At 38.8% G+C, this 24,175-nt stretch overlaps 1 protein-coding gene across 2 annotated transcripts in view; it reads right to left on the bottom strand.

Annotated features, from left to right (window-relative positions):
* The window catches only part of ECPAS (Ecm29 proteasome adaptor and scaffold), a 99,716-nt gene that overhangs the window by 66,535 nt on the left and 9,006 nt on the right, over positions 1-24,175 (bottom strand). The window contains exons 2-7 of one of the 2 annotated variants that reach the window (XM_077769861.1): positions 16,087-16,217; positions 10,358-10,474; positions 8,783-8,901; positions 7,257-7,406; positions 4,006-4,174; positions 1,237-1,376 (exon numbers count right to left, since the gene is read on the bottom strand). In XM_077769861.1, the coding sequence (XP_077625987.1) occupies positions 1,237-1,376; positions 4,006-4,174; positions 7,257-7,406; positions 8,783-8,901; positions 10,358-10,474; positions 16,087-16,217 (826 nt within the window). Of the gene's footprint in view, positions 1-1,236; positions 1,377-4,005; positions 4,175-7,256; positions 7,407-8,782; positions 8,902-10,357; positions 10,475-16,086; positions 16,218-24,175 lie in introns of those variants that run through there. The other variant, XM_077769862.1, reaches the window with a different exon arrangement.

Consider the following 24,175-nt stretch of genomic DNA (forward strand, 5'->3'; position numbering starts at 1 on the left):
ACCAACACACATGCAGTTTACTTACTGATGGAACCATATTATCAAAGACACAAAGACGTTAACTTCCTTATTCTGTAATAACTACTTATACTGGTTTCTATGAAGAGGGAAAACCACAATATGCATTCCATTGCCTTTTAACATGTTATTACATAAGCACTGAAACAAATTTAAAAAATAATTATTCCCTAATTTTTATTTTTTCGACCAAGTAACTTCAATTATTCTTGTTATTTTTCAGTCTTCACACATCTCATTTTTTAAATCAGCACACATTTTTGTGTGTTGTGTGTGTACATTATTTTGTATCTTGCTTTATTCATCTATCATTACGAGGGAGCAATTTCATGTTGATTACTTTCATAATTACTTTGGCAAATATGTAATATTCCACATAGATACACACAGTTAATTTCCTTAACTATTTCCGTATAGTAGAAATCTGAATTTGTTTCCATTTTTCTTACAATTATAGAAAATGGTATAATGAGCAAATCTATAACATTTTTCTATATATAATAGCTTTCTTTTGAATGACTCTCTTAGAATAAATTCCCAGAAGATTTACATAAAAGATTATAAATATTTTTATGATTCATTGCATACTGCAAACTGCTTTCCAAAAATTAATTTAGTTTACAATGTCAGTCAACAGAATATAAAAATAGCAGTTTCAACAGAAACTTAAATGGAGTTTCAACTGTTATACAATTTTATTTACCAATGGGTACAAATTGGTGCCCCAGTGTTTTATTTTGCATTGATCTGATTTCTCACACAAAATATTTTCTAGGAGCCTATTAGTATCTGTATTTCTTCCTGTGTGAATTAAGATCTATTCAGCACCACTTTTCATAGGACCTGATTTTTAACGTATTAATTGCAATACCTACATATCCTTTATTAAAAGCAATCTCAAATGGTTTGACACAAAGGAAGACTCAAAAATGAGTAACTTCTGGGTTTTGGCATTTTTCTTAACATCAATTCTTTAAGTCCAGTTACCTAACCGCCAAAGGTCTCACTTCTTATGGTAATATTTCTAATCCATTCCAGTTTTAAACTGCTTCTCCAAACAGCTTCTCTTCTTTGTCTTATACAGAATACTGCTCTTTGGCAAACTGTCTTTATTACATATTAGGTATATCTCATAATCTCCTAAATTGAATGTCTCAGTGAGATTTTAGAAATATAGCCTCTTTTCATCTTTTAAAAGTGAAAAGAGATGTAGTTTACCTTTGCTTGCTTTTCAATTCTAGGTCCGCTGCTGTCGCTACACTGTGGCGTGTGTCACTAGAAGCAATCACCAGGTGGAGAACAGCTTCAAGTTCAGGCACCTGTTCAGCTTCTATGAATTTCACTATACCCAATTTGCACTGCAGATAAATGAAGGGAAGGAGAAACAGTGATCAAAGAAACAAAGACCCCCAACCAAACATACTGTTTAACAGATCAGTATGGTCATATACCAAGGATCAACAGTAACAATAGTAGCAGCTCCTGCTTAGGCTTACAATGTGCCAGGGACTGTACATGATATATATTCATGATTTCATTTAACCCTTATAGTCTATGAGATAAGTAACAATATACCCATTTTTCTGATGAGGAAACCGAGACAAGGCTTAAGAAATTAAGACACATAGTAAGGTGATGAAAACAAGATTCAAACCCAAGTCTCTCCAACTCGAAGACCATTATGATACACAGCCTTCCTACTTAGGTTACAGTCTCTCTAGAATGATAAAGCCTTGAACCGAAGTCCAAATTTGGAGCCTGCAGGTAAGAGAGTGGTACATTATGAATAAAGTGCTCCATGGATTGTTTTGGCAGTTCAAAAAGAATTAAACCACATTCCATAGAGTTCCACTCTATTGTTAACATATTCATTCTGTCCTCAATATTCTTACATACTGAAAATAATAGGATTTCAAACACACTCTAATCAAGGCAAGTGAAATTCTAACCGAACAATATTCAATGTAACTGAATGGCTCAAATGAAACACAGACTGAAGAGGGATTCTTATTAGAATTTCATGCAATGTGAAGGAGCTACGAATTTCATAGTAACTCTCTTTAGGATAAATATGCCTAAAGAGTAAAACTGTCTTTACCTAGAAAGAGTTACATAATAGTTACTATGTACATGAATCAAGATAGTTTATAATTATTAAATGATAATGGGTACAATTTAAAAAGATATACAAACAGATCATAAAATGCCTGCCTCCTTCCCCTTGTTCAACACAACCTACTTGTAGCAAGCGCTACAACAGAAAAGACTCAAACATTTACTTAAGCCACAGAAAAAGTTATGGAAATTAACCACACTAAGATATAAACCAAAAAATGTGCAAAGAAAACTGAAAACAACTCTAATGCCCATCAACAGGAGACTAATTAAAATCTTACGTGGTTTATACATAAGTAAATTTTATGTAAACATTTAAAAAGAGGACTTTTTAAAAAACATGATACGTTGTTAAATGAAAGAAGTAAACTACAATTCATATATTATACATAAATGTATGCAAATGTATTGTGTAAAACTGTATTAGTGTACACACACACACACACACATACATACACAGATGAGGTTATAAGAATGACAAACTAGGGTGGCAGGGTTCCAGGTAATTTCTAATTTCTCTTTATAATGTTCTATACTGCTTGAATCTTTACATTATCATGACTTTATGATTAGAAAAAATAAAAACCGTTTTTATTTAAACAAAAACAAAATTTTACTTCATCTTTGAAATGAAATGGTTGACTTCGACTCTAGACTATACAATTGACAAAAAACATAGGCCCTTAGAAATTAGCAAATAATTACTGACATGAGATTACAATTTAATGTTAACAATTACCCTCCAGCACTTAAGAGCTTTAGCCCTCAGAAAGACCTAGAGTCAAAGCCTAGTGCTAGAAGTGAGGCCATGGTGCATCTCAAAACCTCAGTTCCTTTTACAGAATGGAACAATTTCTTTCCCTCCCTGAGTCCGGTGGCTGTAAGGATTAAATGAGACAATGTATTCAAAGTGCTCAGCACCATGTCTGTCACGTGGATCACACTCAACAAAGAGCAGCCTCTACTACTATTTACCTTTCTTTCTTCCATTCTGGTTTGAGGAGGAAAAAAAAGATCTATAAAACATGAAGTAAATCTACTCAAACATAACCCTCACTGAACAAATCATTCTATAAATCTGTGAGGGGCAGGAATGCCCCACTTGCCTTTTTCCCTCTCCTGGGAACACTGTTTTGATCAGTGGTCAGTTACATTCCCAAAAAGAAAAAGATCAAATCATTTAGACTGCCATGGAGAGATAAAGGAAGGATTGGAAGACTAACCCATGTTGCTTGAATTCCAAAATAATTACATACTGATCTCATCTGTTCTTCCCTGAGGTGCCTGAGGGCACAGACACAGTGAGGCAACTTCTCTGGAGAGCACCAGTCTTTTTTAAAAGCTGCTCAGAGAACATCTGTGTCCTGTTTAAATCCAGAATAAAATTCTTAATGCCAATTTTTAAATTCCCAAGAAGAAATATAAAAGGGAGTCATGCTTTTCCCCCATATTGTCACATGTGAGTACAGGAGTTCCTCAGTTTACACAAAAGGTACAGCCCTAAAAAGCTGAATAGTCTAAGATAAATTGTATTTTAACTGCACCAAGATAGCTAAATGATTGTTAAACCTGTAATTAAAAGCTAAAATGAAAGAAGTTAAACATACTCAGTCTCTAAGCGGGCTGTATTTTACCCCTGAACTATGTATGCAATGTTAGAAAAACTGAAGAGCATTCCCACTCCTCCCTTCCCCTGGGGCTTTAACAAATAACTGACACCATGAAGAGAGCACATTACATCAATTGGTCCTTGCAAACATATTTTGTCAGAGAGCCTGAGTATGTGGGAATTCTGTTACACATGCTTCCGTGGACTCCATAGGGGCTAGCATACAGGGTGAGGTTCCATTATGAACAAGCAGTATGGGATACCTGTTCCAATTGTTCAGGTGTCCACGGGTTATCACCAATAACTCGCTTAGCTGCATAAAAACTCATTCCTGGGGGAGGCTGTGGTATTCCAGAACCTCCCCCACTATTTGAAGAAGAACTCTGTCCTGAAGATGAATTTTGGCGACTCTGGGATTCATTTAACACATATCTGAAAAGAAAAGAGAAATTTAGCCTCCTTTTTAAAACACATACACACACATGCATATCTAATACATTCAGTTATATACTCTTCTCCCAGAGAATTTTTCTAGAAAACTGAAATTAAAATTTCATCATAAAAAAATTCTAAAGGTATCTAAACAAACTATTTACATCTTTAGCAAATTAACTGTTAAGAGTCCATCTGTTCAACTTCATTACAAATGAACTATTACAGTTACTAACAATGAATATAAATATTTTGCTCTCAATCTATAAAAACAACTATTCAAGAGCCACTACAGACCCATTCCATTTTGGGTTTCTGGTTGACAAATAACAGAGAAAGATTAGTTGACTGTAAGAAGGGCTAAAAAAAAAAAAAATACATTATTCCAAATCCAAAGCACAGAACATTTTTACAGTCATTCCCATTTTTGTTAAGTTGCAATTCACCTCCAATTCTCCTTATATCCCTGCATTAGAAAACCCACTGAAATTACCAAACCTCTTACCACACAAGCACATCACACCCCAAACAGGAAAAAAAATCAAAAGAACCCAAAGAGGAAAAGTCATAACAATTAGCTTTTCCCACTGTATGTTCAAAGCCCTTTGGAGCTACTTATTTATTAATTTACCACCTTATTTCCATTTTTAGCTTCTATAGGTTAAAAATAAGATTTCTGGGGGCGCCTGGGTGGCTCAGTCGGTTAAGCGTCCAACTTCAGCTCAGGTCATGACCTCACGGTTCGTGGGTTCAAGCCCTGCATCGGGCTCTGTGCTGACAGCTCAGAGCCTGGAGCCTGCTTCAGATTCTGTGTCTCCCTCTTTCTCTAACCCTCCCCTGTTCACGCTGTCTCTGTCTCTCTCTCTCTCAGAAATAAATTTTAAAAACATTAAAAATGAATAAATAAATAAAAATAAGATTTATGGTAAATTCTTTCTGATCCAGTTAAGCTGGTAGTTCTCATCTACTAAATGAAAATTTTGAAAAAAAAATTTTTTAATTCAAGTCCCTTCCAAACTCTGAAGTTCTGTGCTGACTTATTATGACTGGACATAAAAATAAAACACTCATTGGGGTGCCTAGGTGGCTCAGTCAGTTCAGCATCCGACTCTTGGTTTCAGCTCAGATCATGGTCTCATGGCTTTGTGGGTTTGAGCCCCACATCGGGCTCTGTGCTCGCAGCACGGAGCCTGCTTGGGATTTTCTCTCTCCCTCTCTAGCTGACCTTCCCCCACTTGTGCTGTCTCTCTCTCAAAATAAATAAACTTAAAAAAAATATTTTAACGAAATACTCGGTGTAATAAAAATTGAAGAAAACACTTGGATCCTGATGGTATAGTAAATTATCCACACTACTTGCTATATCCATTCAATTCCTATATCCATCTACTAATAAATGTTCCTTAACAGGTTTTTTTTTTTAATAAAAATAAGGCAAATTCTCACTGGTAATTGAGTACATTATGTGCCAAAGTTAAATTTGGATTTGGTAAGAAAAACTGGATTGAGTACATTATGTGCCTAAGTTAAATTTGGATTTCAGAGTTTATTTACCAAAGCCATCATCACCTGCCAATTCTGGCTGCCTCCTGACTTAACAATTATAAAAAGGAGGTTTTCATTTATTTCAAAGTTAAAGCAAGACTGGTGGCAGTCAGTAAATTAATCAGTAATTACCAAACAGCTAACATTATGCAAAACACCATCCTAAGCACAAGTCAGAAGAATACCAGGAGGTGCGAGGCTGAGTCCCTGCCAAGTGGAGCAAGTTGAGACAATAACACCACATATAACAGCATTTGACATGATATCACATGACAAAGAAACCACCAAAAACCAAGAAGTAATATAACAAGTACTTCTATAGAGGTAGTAGAAGTGTTTCAAGGTCTGAAAAATAAAGCCACCAAACAAGAGGGTTGGGAGGGGAGCAAACTGCAAAGGAAAGAAATCGTACAGCACGAACCCTCTTGTGTCTGGATGGAGGGACAGATGATATGGGGCTCTGCACGCTAAGCTTACAGCGTATGTTATACTCTAGATCAGGGAAAAGACAACGAAAGCAGCATTTTAGATAAATATCTCTGGCAACAAGACAACCTAGAAAGTAAGTAGGCCAGAAGCAGATTACAACCTGGGCCACTGTGCCAGGGACCAGAGCTAGGTAAAACAGCTCTTGGCTTCAACAAGTCCCAGTCTACTAGGGAAGACGGACACGTCAGTAGTGCGAGAAAAACACAAAGTGGCGATACAGATGGATGTTAGTTAGTGTCATTAAGGACATGGAAAATGGCATCCTCTGCGACGGAAAGAAATTTATGTCAGAGACACCCATCGCTGACATCTAAGCTAGTTTGAGATGCTTCTTCAAAGCAGTTTTTTTGGGTGTTGTTTTTTTCTTTCTTTCTTCTCTTCTTTTTTGAAGGGCAAGCATCCTAAACAGAGAGAACTGTACTGTCTTAAAACACGAAAGGCAAGGGCAGGTTAAGAGTGCGTGAAATGCATGCGCAACAACTGGAAAACAACAGGATTTGAAGGATTGGGACTGTAAGACGTGCACTTGAAAAATCAGGGACCCCTCTGGCAGTATAGAGAGGTGTGAAGAGGAGCAGCTGGTGAGAAAGTCGTGACGAGAGCTGAACAGAGATGAAAAGTAGATGGCAGTGGGCAGCGGTGAGAGCAGTTCCAGAACGTGTCAGGGAGCACAGAGGGGGCGTCATGCGACTGATATTAGCTAAAAGGAAAAGGAAAGCTGAAGGCGATTTATAACTGTACACTGACTCGGCTAAGAGAACCATCACAGCACTGACGGCAATTAAAGAAAAGGGTCTAATTTTAGGGGAAAAGACTGATCTCAGCTTGGACAGGTTGAGCTTGAAATGGTAACAGCAGCTCCACACCGGTGAGGTCAACGAGCAGCCAGCGGGGCTGGGGTGGAGCAGAGGTCACGGCTGCAGCAGAAACAAAAATCTGAGACATATCCAATTTCAAGTGAAAGCTGAATCACTGAGAATAGTACTTCACTGCACACAGTAAAAGCAGTTACTAATAAGGTTGCTTTGTTTTGATTTTTTTAACCTACCCGTAAGGCATCAGAAGGACATCTAGCATGAAGTCCAAAAGCAGCTGCACAGTCTTTGGTTTCTCAGCAAGATTAAACGGAGAAGCTGATTTTGATGATTCAACAGGGTATTTCATGTGAAAAAGGGTTGGTATTAAAAGATGCATTAAGCTGAAAAAACAATTACATTTATTGCAACTACTTTAAAAATAAGGTTTTTATAACATGCAAAAAAACAGACAAAACAAAAATCATGTAACATAAAGTGGCAAGTGTAGCAAGGGCAATGCATTTTCAACACCACCAATTTACAAAGCCCTAACCCAGGGGCTGGCCTAGCTTGCTCTGCTATTGAACCCTCAGTACACTGAACAAAGCCTGCCAGTAGCCAATCTGGCTCATCAGCACAAGCACCTGAAAAACACGTACAGAATATGCCTTCAGTGTTAGTATCTCAAGTTACCAAAAGAGTTTTCTACTAAACTTTAGGTAGAGTTCAACTTACAACATGTTCCTTCAATAATTTTTTTCTTTTCCATAGTTAACTAAAATAAAGTTATTCTAAAACTAGGGGCACCTGGGTGGCTTAGTCGGTTAAGCGTCCGGCTTTCGCTTAGGTCATGATCTCGCGGTTCGTGGGTTCGAGCCCCGCGTCGGGCTCTGTGCTGACTGCCAGCTCAGAGCCTGGAGCCTATTTCAGAGTCTGTATCTCCCTCTCTCTCTGACCCTCCCCTGCTCACACTGTCTCTCTCTCTCTCTCTCTCTCCTAGAAATAAATAAAAATATTAAAAAAAAAGTTATTCTAAAACTAAAGAAATTAAAAAGCAATGATGTTAATATTTTGAATATGTGTGAATTTATGCAACTTGGCTTCCAGAATTCCTTATTTCATTACACCTTTTGCTATTCTTACAACACATGAAAACTTCTAAGAGTGCCCACTGTTTATTAGTTTTATTTATAAATATCTGGAGTACGGTTTCTCTTTTAAAAATACGTGTTCTAAAAAGCAAATAAAACCACTACTTAACTCCATCTTTCCTCCACAACTTCTACACTCTTCCTGAAGACTCTCACCATGACCAGAATACACTACAGAACTTGGAGCCAAACTTGGACACTAAGTGTGTTATCTAAACCTTTTCACCCTTCCAATTCCCATATTAATATAAACACGTGATCTGTTCCTTAAGAAAACTGTTCTAAGACTTCATACCCTCCAATATAGAAATGGTTTGATGAAAAGCACCTTATAACTAATTTGTGCAATCATATGAAATTAGCTTCTTTAAAATAAGTGACAAAATAAATTGCATTTAAATTGAAAAACACGTCAATTCTGCACATTTTTGAGAAGCTCACATCAAGAAATTTAGTAATTACCAAAACAGTAATGTTGAGGTAACACAGAAAATTCCAATTATTTGTCAGCTGAAAGAGCTCAATCCTTCACATTAGCCCAAGTAAAACAAAACATGAGACTTTATTTTTGACAGGAAGCTGTAGACTCATGCAGGCGGGAGGGAAGACAACTGAGGAGACCGTACCTATCCTGCTGCGGCTGAGGCTTCCCTTCCATGGCAGTAAGAAGCGTGGGGGCCAGCTCACATTGTTTTTCCACTGGCAGGCGAGGATAGCCCATCTTAACATAAATTATAGTAAAATTCTAATGCAATGAGAGAAAAGCAAGTGAGTGTGAAGGAACTACTCTAGGATTTCAATGAAAACACAGTTGATAACTTAGGGAGTTCTGTCACAAAGAAAGCACATTCCCTCTGCATATATTTACCACGTGTTTATGATAGCTTGATCAACTATTACATTTCAGGAAGAATTCCAGCTCTATTTAGTCAAAATGCTTGCTTTAAGACATGCTTCATGTGAGGGAGCATGACCTAATCAAAAGCACTCATGCATACATCAAACATTCCGTCTTTTCACTTCAAATACATACAATTTTATTTGTCAATTATGCCTCAATAAAGTTGAGGGGAGAGGAATAAAGCACTCAAATATGCAATTTTCACTGGAAAGGAAAAGTAAGCATTTGGTCAGTCTGAACCTACATGCTACACATTAGCATTATCCTCTGAAGCTAAGCGGAGACCACCTGTGAAATCCTAGGCTACTGTTTCCCAGTTGGTCAGTTACGACAGCCACCTCAGTACCCGGCAGCACTCTGGTTCCTCACCCCAGCAAGTGACCGACGGACGATGAAGCAAGGCAAACTGAGTGCTGTGAGTATGTCTGCATCACCATAATCCGTACGAATGCCTCACTGTAAGCAAACTCATCAATGTATATCTGGATCTATGCCTAATTAAAGATTCGCTTTTCTGAAGGATTCTTCACTTTAGAACAGTCTTCATAAGGTTATTCCTTCGAGGACATTCTCTTTGGCAGTTTTATTAGTACATAATGTTCCTATCTGCTTAAAGAAAGGGACATCTGTAATGAAGCTCTATGTCCAGAGCAGGCACAGAGAAGAGGTCCAGACCAACAGGTGGCTCCAAAGGTTCGGAATCTGGATGTTAGAGAAGACCCAACCGATTCTACCTCGATGCTAGCAACAATGGGACCAGGAAGAGATCATCGGGCATCACGCAGCACCAACGCTTTTATACACTTGCTTTTCATGAAGACGACAACTTAACAGGAGTATTTCTTACCAAGCTCAGTTCACTTCACTCTTAGGAAGGATATCTTTCTGAATATATCAGAAACAGAATTTTTAAAAATTCAGCTTCCTATCCTTGCCATTTACCCTTTCTTTTCCTTCTATCATCATTTATTCATGCCTATGCTACATAACCCTTTCTTCTCTTTGTTCAGACTGGTCTCACATAACCTTCTACTAAGAATCCAACCATTCCTTTATGTATCAGCATACCTGACAGGTCATGTCACCAACCTTCCTTTGCCCCATGGAAACAACCATGCCTTATCCTGTTCCTATCATTTCAGTGGAAAAACAGTGTGTCATCTGAAGAAAAACATCCCATATTCCATTGAGAATTAGTCTCAGGTGAAGTTCTAAACTTGCCAATATAGTGATGACATCTAATAAGTGTTGGGAGAGAAAACTTACTATACATCAGACAGTATTCCAAGTGAACACTCACTGTGACAAAGGAAACTGCAGCCGGGTCCTGGTATTGAACCAACAGTGTCTCTACCGGGAGCTGTATTTTGGGGCGGCTTTTTATACGCTTATTCAGATGGACCAAGAGTTCCATTACCTAAGATACAGAAAGATATGAAATACAGTATTCATACCCTAGAAACAAATTCATTTTTCTAACATTACCTAATTTGATGAATAGCAGCTAGTTGGATTCCTTTAAAGGACATAAATGTGACATTCCAGAAAGAGAATTTACAGTATCAGGGTCTTGTTCCAAAATGCTGTGTCCCAAGGCTGGGATCCCAGATGAGCCTATATTGAGGCAGTGCTCCCCAGAGGACCTGTAAGTAAACGACTGTAACACCCTATGCCACAGACTGAATGTTTGTGTCTCCCCAGAACTCTGCTGGTGGAAGCCCTAATCCCCAGTTTGCTGGTTTTAGGAGCACTTAAGGGAGCAGGGCCCCCACAATGAGACTGGTGTCCTAATAAGGTGATGAAGGGATCAGAGTCCTCTCTCTCTTCCCCTCATGAGCATGCAGCAAGGAGGCTGCCCTCTGTCAACCAGGAAGTTCCCTCCATGAGGAGCCTGACGTGCTGGCACCCTGACCTCAGACTCACAGCCTCCAGAACTGGGAGAAATAAAGTGCTGTTTAAGACCCAGTCTGTGGTCTCCTGTGACAGCAGCCAAACGGCCTGAGATACACTATGAACATGACAAAAAGAGAAACAGACAAGACACTGTGAGTTTCCAGAAAAGAAAGACTCTGCCAGATCAAGGAGGACTTAGGGGAGGAAGTGACAGGAACACTAAATGCTGACAACCGGATGAATTTCCAAACAGAGAATCAGCTACAAGAACAGAGGTCCAAAAGAATGTAACACATCGCATGTGACTGGCATGCAGAGTGATGAGGATAAAAGTAGGGGCCTAGGTTATAAAAGGATTCAGGTAAAATTCTAGGTAGAGAACTTTCACTTTATTCTGAAGTTCATCTGATTAGACTAAAGAGCTTTAAGTAGTAACAAGCTTCCTGTCCTTCAAGTGCAGAAAAAGCAGAAAGAGAAGTATGCAAGTCAATAATTCCTGGGGGTGGAAAGCAAAGAAACCAAAACAAAACAAAAAACAGAAGCTTGTATCAAATAGTCCTGATTTTACTCTAACAGTGCAACTACCTTGCTAAGAGAGAAGTGAGAAACTGAGCACTGAAAAATAACATTTTAAGAAAGCCTCACCTAAGAAAGACTCAAAGATTTAAGGTATCTGTTCGGGCAGACCAGGCCCACACTACTCCCCTGTCATTTCCGAAATTTGTGCTCTGGCCTCAAGGCAAGTATTAAAGGGAGTTGTAGGACTTTTCCTGGCAACAACAAAAGTTCAAATGAATCTAGAGCAATAATGAAATATTAATTTTAAGAATAACAACAAATCAAGGCACCTGGGTGCCTCTGTCAGTTAAGTGTCCAACTTCCGCTCAGGTCATGGTTTCACAGTTCATAGGTTCGAGCCCTACACTGGGCTCTGTGCTGACAGTCTGAGCCTGGAGCCTGCTTCAGGAAGATTCTGTCTTCCCCTCTCTCTCTGCCCCTCCCCTGCTCACACTCTGTCTCTCCCTCTCAAAAATATACATTTTTTTAATTATATAAAAACAATAACAACAAATCTATAATCTATGTCTGTTTAATGAATGATAATGAAATACCAGACATTCATCAAGCAGTTTCTATGTAGAACACCCTTGCACACAGCACTCTGCATTTCCCATCTGATTCTCCCAACAACCAGAGAAGTGGTACTGTCAACCCCGTTTCACAGCTGAAGAAGCAGAGGTTCAGGAAACTGAAGTTACCTGTCCAAGGATACTGAGCCACCAAGTGACACAGTCAGGATCTGACTCCAGAGCCCATCTGTTTAACCCCTCCCAACACTGCCAGTTGAGCTTAGTTCATCTAAAGTGTCGGTCTCCATGAGACATCCTTGGGACCACTGATACCTTAGGGAGACCTAGAAACATGCATTACCACACCTATTTCATCCAAACTTCCTAGCTTTTCAGACTGTGATACAGCTGACCAACAGGGAAAAGAAACAGGAAGAACCAGCCTAAAGGAAATAGCCCTCTTCTGGCAATCTAATGTAGGCTGATTCCTACAAAGACTCTTGGGAAATCATTATTAATGACAATCGTGTCCACAATCACGCACTTTAAAAAAAAAATTAGTTTTTATTTTATTTTTGAGACAAAAAGAAAAAGAGAGAGAGGGAGCAGCAGAGAGAAAGGGAGCAGAGGATCTGAAGCAGGCTCCGCGCTGATAGCAGAGAGCCCAATGCAGGGCTTAAACCATGAGATCATGACCTCAGCCAAAGTCAGATACTTAACTGAGCCACTCAAGTGCCCTGCACTTTCTTTTTTATGATATTTTTTTTTCTTTTTACTTTAAATGACTTAATGGCTTAATTTTCTTCTAACAATATCATCATCTTAAATATTAATTTTCTAAGCTCAGTTACCCACTATCTGAAATCTTCTATAAACCCGTAAAAATAAAAAAATCAACTGAACCAGTCCTTCCCCATGGCCAACTAAGTAACAGTTTAACCTAGCAGTAAACCCACGGAATCACCAGCCTTGGGTATACAGTATCCTGTGCATATCAATTTATATTACTCATTCATTTATTCATTAATAACTTTTTAATTGAAGTATAGCATGGCTAAAGTGCATGGCCCAATAAACTTTCATAAAGTAAACACACTACAAGTATAAAAACCCTGTATCCCATGCCCCTCTGCTCACTAACCCCACTTTCCCAAAACTTAATCACTATCCTGATTTCAAACACCACTTTTAAATTTATGTAAATGGAACACATAGGGTGCACCCATGTGTCTGAATATGCTTTATTCTACATCATATAGGAGATTCTCCCACGTTGTTGCTCAAGAGCATCAGTTCACCTTCATTGCTCTAGTAAGAAAAGACCAAAATCAGGGACACGTGGGTGGCTCAGTCGAGTAAGCATCTGACTTCAACTCATTTCTTGATCTCATGGTTCATGAGTTCGAGCCTGCATCAGGCTCTGTGCTGACAGCTCAGAGCCTGGGGCCTGCTTCGGATTCTGTGACTCCCTCGCTCACTCTGCGCCTCCCCCACTCACACTCAGTCTCTCTCAAAAATAAACATTAAAAACAAATTAAAAAGAAAGAAAATACCACAATTTATCCACTCTCCTACTGATAGACATTAGATTATTTCCAGTTTGGGCTATTCAGAATAATGCTGATAAACATTCTTAGATATGCATATTGCTGTTACATATAAACTTAGGACTGAGTTTACATGTAACTTGCTTATTATGACCATGCTTGCTTGGTCATGGAGTACACATATGATCAGCCTCAGAATATTTCCAAACAGTTTTCCAAAGTGGTTATACTCATTTACACTCCTACCAGCAATCTTTAAGAGTTCCAGTACAACCTTGCCAATACTTTGTATGGTCAGTCTTTAATTTTTAGTCATTCCAGTGAGTTTAAATATAAATTTGGCTATAAAATAGAATCTACATAACAAAATTCATTTTCCTTAAAATTGTAAATGTACTCTAAGGATATGTCACTAGAAATCTAAAACTTTAATTTATCTTTCATTCAATTTATCCACAAATTACCAGCTACCTTGCAGGATATCCTGGTTGAGTCAAACGTGCATCACAAAAAATAGTTAGGAACCCAAAAATTACAACTGAAAGTCAATGCAAGTTTTCATCAATCACAAAATTTCACATATTGAAATTTATACATGAACTTTCAAATCACTGCCCACTGGAATCACTGTTTCCTCTCCCCAGTGCCTGACCACCTATCACTCCTATCATTAGATGCATCAGGTGGCCCTCAGCTCCCTGAAGGCATCACACTGTGTTCCCACTCAGAATGCCTGCACAGGGCCTTCATTCATGTCTTCAGTGGTCTCCCCATCTCTCTGTCTGTACTTCCTACATATCTTAGAGGCCTTTCTAATGCCCCACATTCTGTTTAAATCAAGTCCCCAAACATATTCTTTCACAAAACCTTTTTCTTTTTTTAAAATATTTTTTTGATATTTATTTTTGAGAGACAGAGCATGAGTAGGGGAGGGGCAGAGAGAGACTGAGACACAGAATCTGAAGCAGGCTCCAGACTGAGCTGTCAGAACAGTGCACGACATGGGGCTCAAAACCACGAACTATGAGATCATGACCTGAGCCAAAGTTGGACGCTCAACCAACTGAGCCACCCTGGTGCCCGAGAACACTTTTTTACTACTCGCTAAAACTTTACTACTTAACTACACAAGTTACTACTTGTCTGATTTTTATTTTTAGGTTTAGTTTTGAGACAGAGAGACAGAGCGTGAGCAGGGAAGGGGCAGAGAGAGAGGGAGATACAGAATCTGAAGCGGGCTCCTGGCTCTGAGCTGTCAGTACAGAGCCCGAAGCAAGGCTCAAACCCATGATCTATGAGATCATGACCTGAGGTGAAGTCGGACACATAACCAACTGAGTCACCCAGGTGCCCCTTGCCTGATACTGGTCTCCCCAACTAAATGTGTCTTTCATTCACCACATCCCTAACACTTGGCATATACAGTAGAAGGCACCTGGTAAGTATTTGCCAAATGACTGACAAGACTGATGGAGATAAATAAGAAAGCAGAAAACAACTCATGAAGTGCCTTTTATCATACCTTGCTATCCTAAGGGTAACAAAAGGCCACAGAAGAGTTTTAAATAGGGCAGTGACAGGATCAAATACATATTTACCTCAGCAAGGCAGTGTTAACAACAGGCATGTCAAATATATGACAAGAATGCACTATTTCTTCCTGCAAACATAACAGACATTCTTAAAGATACTCTTTCTCCAATGAACCCAAATTGGGTCTCAGAATCCCTCTTAGGGCAGACCTCCAAGAACCCATTGCCAATCAATCAGAGTGGCCCAAGGGATGAAACCTGATGACAGCAAAAAGACCTGAAGGTCTAGTATAAATACACTGTAAGACTGAACTATTTTAAAAATGAAGGGGGCAAATGTTCCCTGTAGAACATTTAGGTTAAAAAAAAAATCTTGAGGGGCACCTGGCTGGTTCAGTAGGTAAAGCACGTGACTCTTGATCTCAGAATTGTAAGTTCCAGCCCCACATTGGGTGTGGAGATTATTTAAAAATTAAAATCTTAAAAAAGAAGAAGAAGAAGAAGAAAGAAAGAAAATGAAAATCTTGACATGATGGTTATCCAACTTTTGGTAACAGTACTCTACAGAATCCTAAAACTGGAGCTGCACAGTATCTTGGTTTTTAAAAAAATTACTTTGCTTAATTTTAATGAAGGTTTTATTCATAGTCAGGCACTGATTAAAGAACAATTTGGACCCAGTACCCCGACTTTCATACTGGAATCACAGGCATGGATTTTAGATCAAGCTCTTACATATGTTAGAATAATTATCTCAATTCTATCACTGGCACTGATGCCAATGTACAGGTGGAACTAAATGCAGTTGTGCTAAGCATACAAAAGCTACTTTTAAATCACATAAGCTGGTCCCAGAATTACTCTCCATTTTGAAAGGCCATAATCAGATCACGAACCTATATTTCAATAATGGTAACAGAAAACTCACTTCCAGTCTGTAGCCATTTACCCATCATTTAATTCCCATGACTGCCCCAAGATGCATACCTTTTTGCGTACTCCTTCTTGGGTGCTGGACAGCTTGAGCAAAACAGGAGGAAGGAATTTAGATATAATATTCTGTAACTGTTCATCTGTTTCAGCATGGCCAAGTCGTAAAAAGACCCGTTCAAGCTGATCTATAAGAAGAAAAAAAGAAGAACTTAACAAAACAAACACAACCAAAAACTAAATATTTTTATAGCTTAATCCATTTTCTGCACTGGAGAATCCTTCAGTTATAATTAGCCACAACTAGCCCTATAGGCAGATGACTCTGACCCAGCTAAGAAACAGCACTAAAAAGGTTTACCAGCTAATTATCCTTTCTTACAACTGTCCCCAGTCATTTAAACTCTAGAAAAAGAGAAAACAAAGCCAAGAATGACAAAATTCTCTCCTACATACAAAGTTACTCCTTCTTTCTAAAGGATTTGTATACTGAAAAGAATACAAAATTTTTGAAGAAATGTTCTAGACCTAGCTAGCAGAGGGAAACAGAACTTTAATCAGATATCAGGGATAACATGTATTTGGTGAAACCATCTTACTGATGATGCAGTTTCTCCAAAGACAGCACCACTGCCCATTACTGTACTGGCATTACCTAACCAGGATGCGACAGGCCAGTTCCAACCAGAAAAGTCACTGTGAGAGAAACACATTAAAAAATACCAATTTTTTACTGAAGGGACGCTGTCCGTAAAACCCAGGCTGTGACAAGGTTCTGAACAAATAACCAGTGCATTACAGGTAGGGGAGGAATAGTGACAGGGGAACCTACCAATTGCAAACAACTGGATATTTGATTTTGAGGAATTATTGTTAATAGTTCAGGTGTAATAATGGTATTGTGGTTTATGTTTGTTTTTAAAGGTTCTTCTAAAAATTATCAGTGGCGATTAAAGGGACTTCTGGGGGGCTAGAAATGTCCTGCATCTCATTTCGGGTGATGGTTACAGAGATATATACATTATACGTTGATAAAAATTCATCAAGCTCTATACTTTCATACTTCCTACTGTATCTTTTATACCTCAATTTACAATTTTATTTAAGAGAGTCCTTATTTTTCAGAGATCAGGACTGAAACATCCAGGTAAAATAATATAGTTGGTAGGATTTAATTGAAATAACCAACGGTGTACTGGAAATTTGCTAAGAAAGAAATTTCAGATGTTCTCATCAGACACACACACACACACACACACACACACACACGTAAGTACATGAAAAATATGTTAATTCCAATAATCATTTCATGTGTACATGAGTATTAAATCATCATGTTGTACACCTTAAATAATACAGTTATTTTTTAATATAAATAAAGTAATAACTTCATTTGAGTCCTCTTAAAAAATAATAATTAGGGGCAGAGAAGTGAGGAAAATGAGGAGAAACCATATAAACGAAACCAAGATTGTCCACGATTGGCTACTGATAACTGTTCAAGCTACATAATAGATGCTAAGAATTTGTACTTTTGCGTATACTTGAAATTTTCCATGATAATTTTTTTAAACACACACACACACACACACACACACACACACACACACAACCACNACACACACACACACACACACACACACACACACACACACACAAAGAGAGCCTCGAGGCAATGACACCCTGGCAGCAGCAAGCACACCCTGCACCCCAGTCTTGGGGTTTAGATACCGATATTCCAAAAAAGGAACCACGCTCTTTGAAAAAATGGCTGATTCCAGGGCTGGAGCAGTGAAAAATCATGATGAATGTGAAGTATCCCGTAACATTAGGAAGAAAACGGGACCTGGAACATGTCAAAGGTGTACAGGAACCACCCCGAAAGAGTTCGAACATGGCCAAGGCTGGAATAATTGGAGGAACAAGGTAACACAGTATTGTATGAAACCCAAAGCATAAATTAAATCTATATGAATCCATACTGATATAAATGATTACATTCCCCAAGGAAAAGAAACCGACTTTCTTATGAAATAATTCCAAACATCATGTGTAGGTACTCCCCCTGCAGGAGGCACAGCTTAATTTCTGCCTCCACCCTCTCCGAGAGGGTAGACTAGATTCAGTGACTTGCTTCCAAAGAAAAGAATAAGGAAAGAGAAAAATGTTAACTCTACAGTGGAAACACTTGATAAATACTATCTTTACCAAGTGATGAAAGTTAACAACGTGAATAATGTCACATGGATACCATGATCCCTGATATGATGTAACATGAAAGGCATTTCACCTCTGTGGTGTTCTTTCAAAAACCCAAACTCTCCATCTAATTATTAGTAAAACAAAAGAAAAACCCAGACTGGAAGACCTTCTATAGGCCACCTGGCCAGTACTGCTCAAGACTTTCAAGACCTTAAAAAACAAGGCAAGCCTAAGATACTGTCGCAGACCAAAGGAGACTGGGGAGACAGGACAACAAAACACAGCGTGGTTGGTGCCTGGGTTCCATCCTGGAACAGAAAGAGCACATGAATGGGGAAAAGTGAAATCCAAAGAAAGTCTCAAGTTTACCTTTTAAAATTACTAACGAAGGAAGAAGGAAGCAAGGAAAGGCAGGCAGGATGACTGTGAAGCAGACCAGAGGCTCCTACGCGCTGAAAGGAAGGAGTTCACTCCAAGTACCTGTGCCGGTTACGGGAGGCCCTGCCTAGCGCCCCACAGACCAGGGCCAGAAGAAACCGCCCACAGATTTTAGCTACAGAAACTGTGGAAGAACTGTTCTGTGGAAGAAGGTAGAAAGTTCAATGCTCCATTACAAACTGACCTAGAGAATCTGGACCAAAGGCCTAAAAAACCAAGCGATACCTGGTCTCCTTCACTTTTCAGACAACCATTTATTTGGCTTCTTCCTATGTATCCCCAGTATAGTACCTAAACTGTCCTCTCCTGCTTACTAGAAAAGAAAATGGAGCTTCCTAAATGCAATAAAATTATCTGTGATGGCAATGTGGGAATGCCAAAAACAGCACCAAACATCGTGTGGGGGTCCCCCCAAAACAGGCCAAGTGCACCTGAGGAAGAGTTAAAGCCTCCTACAGCCTTTAAGGAGGCTCAGTGTAACATCTGTACGTCATCTTTAGCTACACACCACACTTTAAGTAAAAGGGAATTAATCACGTTCAAGCTTTATGAAAAGAAATGTAAATAAGTGCCAATATAATCAAGTGCTAAATTTATCAACCTGTCAAAGTTAACAAAATAAAAAGTAAAGGTTTAGCAACAGTATGGTCCCTGAATCCTGTTTTTAGAGACACAGAAAGAATTTGAACTCTGTGCCCTTACCCTCAACCCTAGAAACAACCTCATGAAAGTGACCGTGTAAATTAGGCCTGGGACCCCAAAAGTATCTATTCAGAAACAAGAAGGATTGTAACCAAAAGTCCTGAAAACTCAAGCGGACTCCAAAACTTAAATTCATCTTCCACACAGACTGTTTTTAGTTGTAGGAAACGAGATCCTCCAGGTCACCACAAGAGTATCTGAGATGAGACAAAAACTGCTTCCAAGTCAGAACCAAGTCCCCTTCTCTCCACAATTCTAACATTATTGTGTATAAACTCATCCCAAATTCTTTTCACTTACGAAGAAATTAAAGACACTGACATAACCTCACACAATCACTGTTAAATGTGGAGAATACCTAATGCACTAGTATTTTCTCTTCATAAGCTAGCATTATTTTAACCTAAAAACTGGAATATGACATATAGTATTTTACAGTTTGCCTTTTTATTTTTTTCCCTTTTGATGAATACAAATCCTTTACTAGAAACCTTTGGAGCAACAGACGCCTCAGAACTTTTCATATTTTAGGATGATAATATAGTGGCCTAGTGTATGTACTGTATATTTCAAATAACCCTACTCATCTGGTGGGTTCTAGAGCAGTCCTACAATCAAATACATTCATATTTCTGTAATAAAACACATGGGCACTCATACTAAAAAGTGGGATAATCAAAGATTATCAAAGAACCGCATATCTATTCAAGTCAGGTTTTAAATACCAAGAACACTAAAATGTTTGGATATGTATAAAACCTTAAATATCTTTCCGTAGCACTAAATAAAAATCTAATTGATAATGGCTACATGGCAACTATGTCTATAGATGTAGTAATGTAACTAACTAACCCTCTATTTGTGTGATTACTAGTTTTACAGTACCACAAACAATGCCCCAGAGAACATTCCTACCCATGCATCTGTGCATTTGCACAGATTTCTGTAAGCTAAAACACTAGAAACGGAACTGCTAAGTCAAAGGGTAGGAGAGTCATCAAGTTTAACAGATTTTAGAAAAATACCCTTCAAAAAGTCTGTGCTACTAAGGTACAGAAGTGTTTAATCACTATATTGTACACCTGAAATTAAGATAACACTGTATGTTAACTATACTGGAATTAAAATTTTAAACTTAATTTAAAAAGAAAAGTCTGTGCTAATTTATACCACCAGCAGTGATATAAGTAGCAATTTCCTTATGCCCACCCCTATACTGAGTAATCAACTTAACAAAAATTGTAAGTAATCCATCTTAGCTGTTTATGATAGATGAAAAAAGATCACGCTGTTGTCTTAATTTATACCTACCTTATCACTGAGGTAAAGCATCTTTTCAAATATTTATTGGTCCTTGGAAATATCTTCTTCAGCAAATTACTCCTTATTCTTTTGAGTTGCGGACTTGTAAAAGCTTTTATACATTGGGAAAAAAAATCTTCCACTATTCTCCCACACATCATAAATATTTTTTTCCTAGTATGCCTGTAACTCTATAGCACTTGCTTTTCATATCTAAGTTCTTAAAATATAAATTTACCTTTCCCTCCTTTTATGGCTTTGGAGCTTCTGGTCATACTTAGAAATGCCATTTTTACTCCAAGTAAAATAGTATAAAAATAAAAATATAAAAAATAGTATATTCTGCAGGGAAGTGTTAACACAGCAGGCCTGAGACCGCTATCCTTAGAAATGCCAGCTGCCAGGTTGGCCCTTGACTGAGCATCTGGAAATAGGTTTCAGAAGAGTTCCCTCCATTCCCAGAACTGGTAAGAGTAGCTCATTGTGCCTAAACCCTTTGTACAAACAATATGGATTATGCTGAACGCCTACTTTCTTTCTTGGAATCTGAAATTTTGGTACATGTTAGGCAGAAGATGCCAATATGACCTAACACTGATTGAAAGCTCTCGGCACTAAAGGGCACCTCGATGCCTGCCAGTGGAACATACAACTCTGAATCTTGGGGTTGTGAGTTCGAGCCCCATGTGTGGCTCCATGCACGTTTTTCCTTTGCTAACTTTTGCTCTTTATCCTTTTGCTGCAATGAATCTTAGACATGAGTATCAATATACTCTTGAGTCCTGTGAATTCTAACAAATCACTGAAGCTGGGGGTGGCCTTGGAGACCTGTGACACATATATTTATTTACGTTTTCTTTCTCGCCTTATGATTTTGTTTTCTTCATTCAAGTCTTTTAATCTAGAACTTGGAGGGGAGGGGTTAGCACATGGATGTAAGAAATCTAGTCTTTTTTTTTGAAGCCTAGTCTTTTTGTGGGTTTTTTTTTTTTTAAGGTTTACTTTTATGTTTGAGAGAGAGAAAGAGCAAAGTGAGTGAGAGTCAGAGAGAGTGGGGGACAGGGGATCCCAAGCAGGCTCCACACAGATAGCAGCAAGCCCAATATGGAGCTCAGACTCACAAACTGTGAGATCATGACCTGACCCAAAGCTGGATGCTCAACCAACTGAGCCACCCAGGTGCGCCTTTCTGTGGATTTTTAAAATCTTTCTCAATGTAAAAATGTACAAAATATAAGGGTACAGTTTAATTAATTATTATAAACACCGATGAAACGATCACCCAAGAAAAATAATTTATCTTGAAACCTGTACTACAAAGAAAGATTTCTACTGAACTCATAGCTGGAGAGGACTGAAAAACTAACATAAACAACACAGTGGGTTTTGAGACTCACCCAAGTTCACAAAGGTAATTAGCAGCACAAGAACTAGAATGAGGTCTTCTGACCTTCAGTCTGAGAACCCTTGCAACTGTCTGCAACAATGATCCTATTTTTCTACAGGGCACTATGCTACATAAACTACATCATACACAGGGAGCCCTGTTGGAAAGCATCACCAAAAGACCATGAGACTCTCTCATTCAAGTGGTAGTTAAGGCAATACGGAGCAATGTACAAATTCAAAGGTCAAAAAGCAACAGGAGAGGGGTAGCTGGGTGGCTCAGCTGGTTGAACAACCAACTCTTGATTTCAACTCAGGTCATAATCCTGAGGTCATGGGATCAAGCCCCATGTCAGACTCCATGCTCAGCAAGCGTGGAGACTACTTAATTCTCTCTCTCTTCCTCTTTCCCTCCCCCAATCGCACACATGGACACTATCGCTCTCGCTAACACCTATGCGTGTGCGTGCATACACATACAAGAAAGCTCAACACTATGAATTAGAAGCTAATCCCAAATATGTCAAGTTGCGATTCATCCTTCCTCTTCCTCTCAGCTCATCTAAATTCTCTCCTCTTTCAAGGCCCAGCACCCTCCTATTTCCACTGTGAAGCACTAACTACCCTGGCTAGATCACTCATGCACTCATTCAAATATTCACTGAAACCTCACTCTGTGTCAGGGTTTAGTGGTCATGGATAAAGAGTGAAGATAAGCAGAAGAGGCAAGGATATAGCACAGGTTTATCCCACCTGAACATGCTAGTTGCAAGCTAAAAGAACATAACAGAAAGTCAGAGACAAAATGCTCAAGAAAATAGCATTTAGGGGCACCTATGTGGCTCAGTCTGTTAAATGTCCAACTCAGGTCATGATCTCGCAGTTCACAAGTTCAAGCTCCACATCAGGCTCTGCATTGACAGTGTGGAGCCTGCTTGGGATTCTCTGTCTCCCTCTCTCTGTCCCTGTCCTGCTAACTCACTCTCTCTCAAAATAAATAAATAAACCTTAAACAAAAAGATTTTTTAAAAGACAACAGCATTTAAGGATAAAGGAAAGAGAATCCAAAAAGGAAATGATAGGCCGTATACAAAAATAGGGATAAAACTGAGTACTGGATCCAAAGAACTAGAGAAAGAAAAAACAAATTAGTCAATGAAAACTGGAAAAAAATTTTCTACCCATACAGAAAAGGAATACCTAAAAATCCCCTGCAGGTAGATTAATGACATATTACAAAATAATATTTTAAAAGATTTTTTAAAAATTTGATGTGTATTTATTATTTAGTTTTTTTCATGTTTATTCATTTTTGAGAGACAGAGTGTGAGCAGGGGAGGGGCAGAGACCGAGTAAGACACAGGATCCTAAGCAGGCTCCAGCCTTTGAGCTATCAGCACAGAGGGGCTCGAATTCACAAACTGCAAGATCATGACTTGAACTAAAGTCGGATGCCTAACCGACTGAGACACCCAGGTGTGCCAATCTTTATTTATTTTCGAGTGAGACAGAGCGTGAGTGGGGGAAAGGCAGAGAGAGAGTGAGACACAGAATCCAAAGCAGGCTCCAGGCTCTGAGTTGTCAGCACAGAGCCCCATGCTCGAACTCACGAACCATGAGATCATGACCTGACCCAACATGGGATGCTTAATAGACTGAGCCACCCAGGTACCCTGGGATTTTAAAGATTTTAAAATAAAACTGAGATAGGAAAATTAAAACTCGCACACAAAACATAAAAGACTAATGGGTTGAGATTTTAAAATATCAGAAAACACACCATAAACTAAAAAGAAAAGCTATAAATAGCAATGATATTTTTAAATCAAAGTACTTGAATACAGAATAAAACATGCAAATCAAGGGGCGCCTGGGGGGCTCAGTCAGTGGAGCATCCGACTTCAGCTCAGGTCATGATCTCACGGTTTGTGGGTTCAAGCCCCCCGTGGGGCTCTGTGCTGACAGCTAGCTCACAGCCTGGAGCCTCTTTCAGATTCTGTGTCTCCCTCTCTCTCTGACCCTCCCCTGCTCATGCTGTCTCTCTCTCTCTCTCTCTCTCTCTCTCAGAAATATACAAATTAAAAAAAAAACATGCAAATCAAGAAAAAGCAAATTA

Source organism: Crocuta crocuta, unplaced genomic scaffold, assembly GCF_008692635.1.
Source record: "Crocuta crocuta isolate KB4526 unplaced genomic scaffold, BGI_CrCroc_1.0 scaffold95, whole genome shotgun sequence".
NCBI classification, from domain to species: Eukaryota; Metazoa; Chordata; class Mammalia; order Carnivora; family Hyaenidae; genus Crocuta; species Crocuta crocuta.